At 39.6% G+C, this 10,443-nt stretch overlaps 1 protein-coding gene across 1 annotated transcript; it reads left to right on the top strand.

Annotated features, from left to right (window-relative positions):
- Positions 1-519: 519 nt before the first annotated feature.
- Positions 520-5,811, top strand: ccdc177 (coiled-coil domain containing 177). Its single transcript, XM_015402784.1, has 2 exons — positions 520-897; positions 1,511-5,811. Exon 2 carries the CDS (start codon positions 1,523-1,525, stop codon positions 4,058-4,060), a length of 2,538 nt encoding a protein of 845 aa, XP_015258270.1. The 5' UTR covers positions 520-897; positions 1,511-1,522; the 3' UTR covers positions 4,061-5,811.
- The last annotated feature ends 4,632 nt before the right edge of the window (positions 5,812-10,443 follow it).

The raw sequence follows: 10,443 nt of genomic DNA, 5'->3' as shown, positions 1-10,443 counted from the left end.
TGATAGATTTCAATCTTAAATTGTTTACATATTGAATCTCTTTTTAGGATTTATTTTTTATTTATCTATTAAGGTGGTTATATTTATTTTTATTTTATATGTGTTTAGTGTTTTCCTTATTTATCTTTCGTTATAGATTGATTAGTTATTTATTGCTTCCTTATAACGTGAATGGATGAGCCATATTTTACCAGAGTAAATCCGAAAGCTGAGCAGGCAACTTAGCCTAAGACGGTTTTATTTATTTATTTATTTATTTATTTATTTATTTATTTATTTATTTATTTATATGTATTTATATATATTTATTTATGTGTTTATTTGTTTTTTTATTTATTTTTTTATTTATATGTATTTATATATATTTATTTATGTATTTATTTTTATTTATTTGTATCAACTCACATATTTAGGTTATTTTTTTCTTTTTTCGTGTGTGTGTGTGAAACAATATAAATCTGTAAGCTGAGCTGACAGGCCTCTCTGTCTTGCAGCAGGCGGAGCTTAGGATGCTCAGATGAGGGAAGCTGAGGGGCAGGTGGAGACCCTGGATGTTTACGCGTTTCGCTTCGCTCAGGGAGGATTAGTCGAAGCTGTGGAGCAAACATCGGTCGTTGTGGAGACAGAGAAAAATCTGTTTGGAGATTGCTTTTTGTTCTACCGGCGATCGGGAGGCGCAGATCAGCGCTCCGCCGCATAGAGAGGCTGACGCGCACTGAGGCGCTCCATCTGTCTCCGTCGAGTCGCTGGAGGCTGCGGCGAGGTGATGCTCCATCTTTGGATCGACGGCCGGAGCCGTTGTTTCTGAAAGCCTGCTATTATGCAAGGAGCAAAGAGGACTAGGAGTATTAAAGGGGAACGAAGTACTGGTTTAGAAAACATTTGGCACTCTGGCAGGTCAGTGGAGATAAATATGCTGGAACCGCATTAAATCACACGCAGAAGGTTGATGAGCACATTTCGGTTGAAGCAGCACTATGACGTTAGACTGCAATGATAAACAAGTAGAGGCTTTATTCACAGTGAAAAAAAAGTCCAGGCCTTTGCTGCCCATTGGCAGGTGCGCGCCTATAGCTAGTTTGGCCCACCCCGGTTCCTGTTATCATAGGCTACTGTCAGCTAATTTGATCCATATTTTTCCAAGGCTTTGATGTGTCTAGGTCTGTAGTGCATTTGTGTGCTATAGAGTGAAAATGGGGCTGTGAGTAATCAAATTCTCTCAGCCTAGTAACTCTGCCAAAAATAGATCTTATTTTAAAGGGCTGTGCTGTTTTTGTGTGTTATTCCACTTCCCCCGAAGGTAAAATGTCTCATCTGGTATAAAATCACTGGGTGTATGAACATGTGCTCATGCATGCATGCATGAATCTACATTTTGACCCTTCCCCCACAGACAGTTTCTCTCTTGTAATGTCTGAGCTAAATGTTTTAATTGTGATCTAACCCTCCTCTGTCTTTTTTTTCAACCCTCTTCTGATCTATCGCCCCTTTTCTGTCTCATTACCTGCAGAGTAAGCCCACTATGGTCGACCCCTCAGATATTGAGGAGCAGAATAAATGTAAAGGCCCACAGCTTGACACACCAATCGTGGCAGCTGAAATCTCTAGATTATCAGAACCGGTTGATGGCGCAACAACTGAGGAAGAAGGTGATGCTGGTTTTGAGACACCGCCGACCGGCAGTTCAGAGCCCAGTCCCTGCCACACTGCTTCTCCGACAGGGCCGCAGGTCAGCACACAGGGGGCTGCATCTCAGCAACCACAGACTCAGACGGACACAGATTTGGCCCCTAAACTGCACCTGGACCTCTACAATTTTGACTCACCTGATGCGGAGGGCAGTCGTTATGTGTTGACAAGCCCCCGCTCTTTGGAGGCGTGTGCGCGATGTGGAGTCAAACCTGTGGAGCTGCTGCCACGCCCTCTAGCCGACTTTATCCGTGAGGCGCCTGGCCGGTCAATGCGTGTCGCCACAGGTCTTTTTGAAGTCTATGAGAAAGACAGACATGGCAAACTCAGGCACTGCAGGGAAGAGAGAGAGAGGATCGTAAGAGAAGAGAAAAGAAGGATTCTGCAGGCAGCTGTCAACAGCAGCACATCTTTGTCCTCAGTGGATAAAGTTCCATCTGGTATCAATGTGCCTCCTAAATCTAGTACAGTAACCTCTAGCTCACCCCATGATGCAGTAGTTTCCTTTAAAGCTGCACCATCAGGTGCAACTCCTTCGTCCAAAGCCCCCACCTCTATTCTTAGTACGTCCCCAAAATCCATTCAACCAAGAACTACACCGTCTCCAAAGTCTGGTCCCAAAACATCTCTACCGCTTTCCAAGGGTTCAGTTCAAGGCTCAGCCAAAGCCTCAGTGGTCCCGTCATCTGATCATACCAAAAGCACACGTCCAATTTCATCTGGTCCCTCACCAGTGCTCAAGAAATCCACCACTGGTAAACCTTCAAACACTTTTCCGAGATCAGTGCAGAAACCTCCCTCTTTTCCTAGAGCTAACTCTACATTAACATCATCAGTGTCAAAGCCTGCCGCTCAGAGCACCAACACACAAGTCAATGGAGTAACAAGAGGGCTTTTCTCTCACCACAATGGGCATCTTGGATTACATTCCAAGACCCGAGGGAGAAGCCATTCCCTTGAGTCTTTACAGCGAAGGATGGATCCAGCCTGCTGCTCAGCCTCCACCACCACCACAACGACATGCACCTCATCGGAGTCTGGGGCTTCCTCTTCTTACAGTTGGGATGGTGCACGAGACCACTGGGCTAAACTTTCTAGCCCTCGAGCTCGCACTATGGCTACTTTCAACTCCCTAATGGGCCGTAGCCTCAGCCTTGGAGACCTCAGCCACTCCCCTCAAACAACACAGAAGGTGGAGCGCATCGTCAAGGAGGTGAAGCGTCGGGGCCTGAAGGCTGTGTCTGAGCGTGATCGCAAGATTGCAGCTTTGATGCTTGCTAGGTATCAGGAGGAAGACATCATGAGTCAGACCCGTTATGTTGCTCACCTTCAGTGGGACAGCGAGCGCAGGATGGAGGAGCTGCGGCGGGAGCAGGAAGACAGGGAGAAGCAGCGGGCAGTGCTCCAGTGCCAGCGTGTGTGGCAGACGCAGGTTTCAATACGTCAGCGGAAGATCAGCCAGCAGGAGCGTGATTCAGCTGCTGCCAAGCTGCGGCAGGCAGAGGAGCATGAAGAAAGGTGGAAGGAGCTCGCGGAGCAGCAGGAGCGCAATCGTCTCCTGAGGCTACAGCAGGTGGCGAGAGAAGAGAAGCACAAGAAAGCTCTTCAGGAACAGAACCTGAAGGCCTTGGAGGAGGAGAGGGCTGCCATGCTAGAGCAGGAGAGACTACTCCTAGAGGAGAAGCTCACCATTGCTGAGCTGAAGAGGCAAGAGAGGGAGCACCAGGCCCAGGAGGAGAGACGAGGTCTAAATAAGGCAGAGAGGAGACGTCATGCTGCCCTGATACAAGAAATTGCCCGTAGAGAACAAGAAGAGAGGGATGAAGCTAAAAGGTTGGCTGAGGAGAAGCTCAACCGCTCCCTTGAGAACTATGAACAGATAGTTGAACGTCGGGGACAGGAGCTAAAAGAGAAAGCCAAACGCGAAGAGAAACAGATTCAGAAAGCTCGCAAGGCAGCTGAGAGGCGCGAGAAGCAGCAGCAACAGCTGCTTGAAGCACGCGCCAGGGAGGCTGCCAAACGAGCCCAACAGGCCACCGTGGTGGCCGAGGAGAAGGCCAAGGAGAAAGCCAAGCGAGCCATCCAAAGTCGGCAGGAAAAGGAGAGACTCCAGAAGCTCAACAGGCAGCGTGTTGAGGAAGAGGAGAGGCAGAGGCGCCTGGAGCTCCTGCAGTCCATCGAGAGGAAGCTCGAGAAAAGCGAGCAAATCTTTAGGGAAAAGAAGGCAGTATTGGAGAGTGCCCGCTCCGTGGCCCGGGCATCCTTTCACGTGCGGGACAAAGTGCGGGAGGAGACCAACATGCGTACTTTTGATAAGATGGCCCTGGAAGCTCAACTCAAAGCAAGCCTAGATGAAAAAGTAAACCCATAACTGTCCTGTAAACACCTGGTCACATCAATGACTCTTGCCTCTATTGCTGAACAGGTTACCCCTCCTTCCAACAACACTAGTGGCATTTTTTATTTACATGCCATTACACATTAGCAGCTTTCCTCTGCTTTTGTCCACTTTTGTTAAAGTTCATATCAAATCAAATAAATCCAGTTTGGTATCATTTCTGTATTAGGAAAATTATTCATATCAGTAGTTATAACGTAAGAGTAAAGCCCAGAAGGCATATGGAAACCAACTTAAGATTTAGTGTGCACAGTACAGTTTTATGTTTTGTTTTGTTTTTTTTGTGGCAACACCCCCTCTCTCCCCTCCACCACTTTCTCTGTATGGTCTTTTATCCTTGGCTGTGTCTTATTTCAGCCCCTGGACTGAAAGCCGTGCTGGAATGAAAAGAGTCATTGTTTATCTTGAAGCACAAACTCGCCAACTGCTACATAGGCTTTTAAGGAAAAATTCCTTTTAGTAGAAAAGCAAGCCTGAGGGTGAAGTTGACTAAATATGGTTCCAAGCAAATGCAAGGAAATGACAGGCCCTTTCTGTACAAACGGAGGCAATGGACGGAGGCACAGCCAGTCTGGAAGTTTTACACCAAAGGCTGAAAGCTTGTCCATCGCTTCATTGCTGACAGCGCAGTGCTGGGAGGTGCAGAGGACGTTGGATATTGCACCACAAGCATTGCTCTTTCAAATTCCTTCAAGGACTCTTTTTTTCTGTTCATGTTGAATTCGTCAGCACTAAAAGAGAAAAGAAAACTCCTATTGCCACCCTCCTGTTTCTATCAGCGCCATGGTGACCACCTTATATTCAGCAGGTATGTGTTTTTACCTCTTCCTTCTGTGTTCTGGTGCATGAAACTACCAATCAGAGAATTGTAGTTTTAATGACCTCTAGATGGAATAATCTTAAAATCACTGAGCTATACAGATGAAAAAATTTCCAAAACACTCATGATTTTTGCACTGAGAAAAAGCTGTTGCCATAGCAATGCAAATCTTGCTAGAACTGCAGGAGTAACAGAGCACGGAGGATAGTTCACTGGCTGCTTTTTCTGGATGTTTCTTTAACAAGGAACAATGTCGGTATTAATAACTGTCTTGTACTTGTTACAGCACCTTGCAGAAGTATTTAATCAAAGTTCATTTTGTAGTGATTTTTTTTAAAGTCAAGTGCAACCACATTTACAATTTTAAGTGGCAAACCAATGCAAAAATAAGTGTGAGGATGAATAAATGGTTTGATTTTTTTTAGAATAACCCTTAAGAAGTCTTAAACGTTTCAGTTTCCTTTATATCCTTCATACCATAATCAACATTAATAATGCAAGTCTTTTAGGCATATGTGTGCACCTTTTTTGCACCTCTACAGACTGAACATGTTGCCCATACAACGTTGAATAAACCAAGTTGAGTAAGAATGAATAGAGAGGATCTGTCATGACTGATTTTGTCATAGATTTTTGTTTTATTAGATATAGGTGTGAACTTTAAATGGGCCACCCTAACACATAATTGTAGCTTTTTAATTTAGTCTCTGAGGTATTTTTAGGGTAGTGCTCGAAGCTAGCCTTCCATACCAGGTTTTTTAGCTCCATACATCCTCCATTAATTTCTTACCAACTTTATTAACCCTAAAAATGTGAAGCATCCCTACAGCATGATGCAACTATTCAAATACTTTTTGAAGGGGTGCTTTTCTGCTAGTTTGGATAAAATAGTTTTCAACTACATCTAATATTTTGCAAGTAGAAAAAAAAAACACTGAAATGCTTATATAAAGCAGTGTTATGCAAAATATTACTTGGGTATTTTGTAGGATGATACCAAATATGCTGTTGTTTTTTATGTATTTTATTAAATTCTTGATAAATGGATATTTAGTTGTTATATGTGCTCCTCTATATATTATAGCCCATTTACGTATATTTAATATGCAGTTCAAGTATTTTGTTGCTTCTAACAGGTTTTCTATCAGGATGAGTTTTTATATTAATGTATCTGGAACAAGGCCATTGGTAAAATGCAAATCAGTTCCAAAACATCCACTACTGTCTAAAAGCGAGATTTGTGTGCTTCGTTAGTAATAGTCGCCATACTGACAGATCCTCCCACCTGACCTATGGATCCCTACAGTTCCTCCAGAGGTATTATGGGCAATCCTGGAAAACAAATGCTTTGATCCACAAATATAATTTGTAGCCTTTGCTAATCTTCACTTCCACTCTGACCAGTTTCCATGTTCTTTATGAAGCATGATACTGCCACCACCATGTATCAGTGTTCTGAGTGACAGTTCTCCACCAGCTATCTAATTTTGCATGTAGCTCAAAAAGTTAAACGTTTTACATGTTTAATAAGAGCATCCTCATAAAAATGTTTGCTCTGTAACTGTAAACAGGACTTCTCATACTGTAGCTTTCCTTTCCCCATGTTGCAGGTTTCATCAGTGAGAGCCTGATTGGTAGATTGCACTTCTACGTTTTCTCACAGATTCTTTCTGTGAACTGTTGGTCTTCATCTCTTTTAGTTAGTATGGATATTGCATTTTGCTTTCACCATACAATACTTGTTTTATGTTGGTCTATTACATAGTCTAAATAAAATTGATTGTAGTTTGGGGGTTAATTTGATAAAATGTGCAAGATAGGGTTTATAAAGTACTTTCTACTCTTAAGGTTCACTGATGCTCCCTCAGTTTGTCTGCAACCAGAAAGTAGACTCCACTGTCACATATTTCATACCTGCTTTTTGAAAGGCAGTGATATAAGCCAAAGAGAATTTGAATCAGCATCAAGCCAGCAGGCTTATGACTGATTGAGCACCGTTTAAAGCAGATTATCATGGGGGCTGGAGGGGCAGGATGAGACAGCAGATTTGCTGTCCTTTTGCCTTTGTCTGTGCTTTTTATATAAGAAGTTATTCTAAAATATAACAGTTGCACTTCTGAAGTAAACAGTAATAGTTTGAGTTGGGGTCTGAATGAAATAAATGTGGGAGATTCGAGCATCTGCTCAGAGTTATGAATTAATATGTCAGAATTGGAAGTATCCTTTTGTACAGTATGTCAGTGATTGAAGACAGAACCTCTGCAGACATTTTTAAGAAAGTGACAAAGTAAAGTGAATTAAAAACATGTGTGTCAAACCCCACTTAAAAAATGAGAACAGCAATATTAAACTACAAAAATGTACCAATAAGGCAGCCTACATGGGAAAGTTTTCCACTAGAGTAAAAGTAGTAAAAAATATTTAGTAAATGCTGCAAAATTGAAAGTTTCTTTCAGGATTTAACATAAAAAACATTAACTGAAAACATTTGGTTGATGACTTTGATTTAAATCTGATGAGAAACAGATAAAGGGTAATACACAGATGGAGATGATCTTAATCTTTTGTTGTGTTTTTTTTTTATTATGACCTTCGTGAAATAAGCTGATCACTTTTGTTGGGTACCCTTTTATGACATTTATTTCTTGAATGAAAAAATTTCAGAAAATGAATTTTGAGGCTGCATATTCTTTTAGAGAAGAAAAATTAAAATGCAAAGTCAGACCTCAGGAATTCATTGGTTTAAAAAAAAAAAAAAAAAAAAGCCTCTAAACATTCCCTTCATGGCCTGAAGGGGAGATTGCAACAATATATTAATTTGACGTTTTATTTGAGGACAATAGAGTTATTATGAGAGTTTCAGGAGAGTATTGTAACATTTTCATTTTTATTTGAGATCTCTTGCATACCTGTATCTTGATGAAAATATACAGGATATAATTGTGACGCAATAAACTATTCCCTTTTTTAAGGAATACAAAAATACCTATAAGGAGTAGAATGGATGGTTTAATACAGTTATATATAGATGACACACAACTTTATGTCTCAATGAAACCAGGCAGATTTGAAGCACTGCAGTGCCTGTTTTTATGAATGAACTGAATAAATCAACTGGAGTCATAAACCTAAATAAGAGCAATTTGGATCACATAGCTTTTATTTAATTAATTTTAAAAGTTTTTTTTTTGTTTTTTTTTATGCCACTGCCATGTGTTGTTGTCACAGATATAGAGACTTTATATCCATGGTTATCGTCTTAGAGCTCAAGCATATGCTTGTTAATGTTTTGGGTTTTTTATTCTGCTTATATTTTTTTTTATGCTTTTTATGTTATTAAATGTTAAAATGTTGAAGTCTGTTAAAAGTTATTGGACAACATAGTTGCTTTGATTTGACACTATATTGAAAAGTTGTCTTAAATTGTTTTATTCTATTGTCTTTATTATTTGCTGCAGGTCTCAGAGATGACTGAGAGGAGATGACTAAACACAGCCACCCGCTAACCTTTCCCCAAAACAAGCAGTTCTCCTCTGATTGAAATACAACTATATAAAAGTGTTTTTTCTACATTTCTGTTGGTATTATATCATCATCAGTGAAAGGCTGCTAAGAGAAGAACCCTTAGAAGAAGCAGCTGCCTTTTCTGCATTAAGGTTCAAAAACAGCTTTATTCATAGCAAGGCATGCTGATCAATCTGTTAATTGTTCCTTCTTACCTTCCTGTTTTTCATGTGGGCTTTTTTTCCCCTTTTTTATTGAATGAGCTGAATGTTTTTTCTTCAAATTAATGGGTTTCTATTAAAAAAAAAAGCTGTTCAGATGTTGAAATGACAAAATTGATAAGAATTACATCTTTGAGATCTTTGCTCTTATCAGCTGAAAAAAACTGTTATGGATAAATAAAGTGAACTTCAAGGTTGTATTATCCTTCCTTTCACTTTATTTGATATCAAACAATAAGGAATGAAAATGTTTATCAGAAGGCCTCTAAACATGGCGGCAACTGAGATGTGAAACTTGGAAGTTCTGCTGGGCTTGGAGGTGGAAAATGTACTCCATGTTATCTTTGATATGTTCCATACAACTCTTTGTTCAAGGTAATACATTTTTCCTTTTTCTATATCCTGGTCAGGTCAGTGGAGAAATAAAGAATAAAAGGACAATGCATCAAAGTCTGCATTTTTGTGATCAGATCATTTTTTTCGATAGAACAAACAGCACCCAGTGACTTTCCCAGGGTTTAACATTCTTTCTGTCTAATAGGAGGTGGAAAAAGCTTATTTTCCTCAGGACAATAGTTTCATGATCACGTATAAAATGTGTTAATTAAGAGTTAATTACTCCAGTTTTTAAAACAAAGTAAAAAGGTAACTCTTTCTCTCTCCAAAATGAATTTTTAAGTTGCTTAAGAAGATAAACTTTTTGCCACAATTGTTCATCAGATAACCGTCTCTGTGTGTCTCAGTTTTTTCCTCACTGAATCAATGTAGTCAAACTAAAGACCCTTTTTTAAATATAAATAAGACAGTGCTTCTACAGTTAAAGATTGATTATAAGGCTTTGTACTGACCTTTGCCAATCAGTGTGGAGGATGCCGACTCTTCTCCAGTACTTTATAACTTTAATACATTTTAATCTTTTAGGATGTCTTAACATTAAAAGTTATACAGAATATTTGTTTTTTGTTATTATTAAGCTTCCAATCATTTCAAATTATAATTCATCAGTGCAGCACTATTTAATATATTTCAATTATCTTTTTAATATCATACATGGAAGAAAACAAACTGATTAGAGAGAATAATCAGGTCGGATTACACTGAAATGTATAACTAGTTGAATCATCTGTTGTAAAACTTTGTCACTTTTCCATCCAGCTGAAAAATCTGTCTCTTTACAAGAGATAAAGAGTATTGTTGTCAGAAAGCAACGCTTTTGCACTTCTGCAGTTCATGGAAATCTTTGGTCTATTAAAGTCTAATCAAAAGTACAGCTCCATTAAAATACTCTGTCTTCTGTTGAGACCTTTGTCTTTTACCTAAATATTTTAGGCAAAAAGAAAAAAATATAAAAGGATATAACTGGAGTAAATCCCAAAAGATACTGATATTTTTTTCTTTGTGGAAGCAAAAGCAATCTAAGGTGACCTTTCCCATTTGGTTAAACCATAAATTAACTTTGTTTAAACACTTTTTCTGTTGGGCTTAGTTTCACTATCCACAAGTCAGATTACACCACCCATAATCTAACAAAGCATTTTATCTTTTTACTGACAGTAAAACATGGTGTAGGCAGTGTGATGGTGTGGGACTGCTCTGCTTTTTAAAAAGCAGAATGATTTTCTTTTAAGATGAAAAAATACACATAACCTTCACTTGTACAGTCATTTCTGGGCACGAATGGCCAAACAGAAAGTCAAACATCTGTAAACTAATTGGATGATTAAACACTATGCCAGTGAGCAAACATTAAATGATGTAGAACTTTTTTCCCCCAAAATAAATTAAATTGATCTTAAGGTTTTTTTGTGTGT

Source organism: Cyprinodon variegatus, unplaced genomic scaffold, assembly GCF_000732505.1.
Source record: "Cyprinodon variegatus isolate N-32 unplaced genomic scaffold, C_variegatus-1.0 Scaffold1394, whole genome shotgun sequence".
Lineage (NCBI taxonomy): Eukaryota > Metazoa > Chordata > Actinopteri > Cyprinodontiformes > Cyprinodontidae > Cyprinodon > Cyprinodon variegatus.
This window is presented reverse-complemented; position numbering and strand designations above follow the sequence as displayed.

Coding starts and splice junctions, on each gene's coding strand:
- ccdc177 (XM_015402784.1), top strand. CDS start 1,523: ATGGTCGACCCCTCAGATATTGAGGAGCAGAATAAATGTAAAGGCCCA.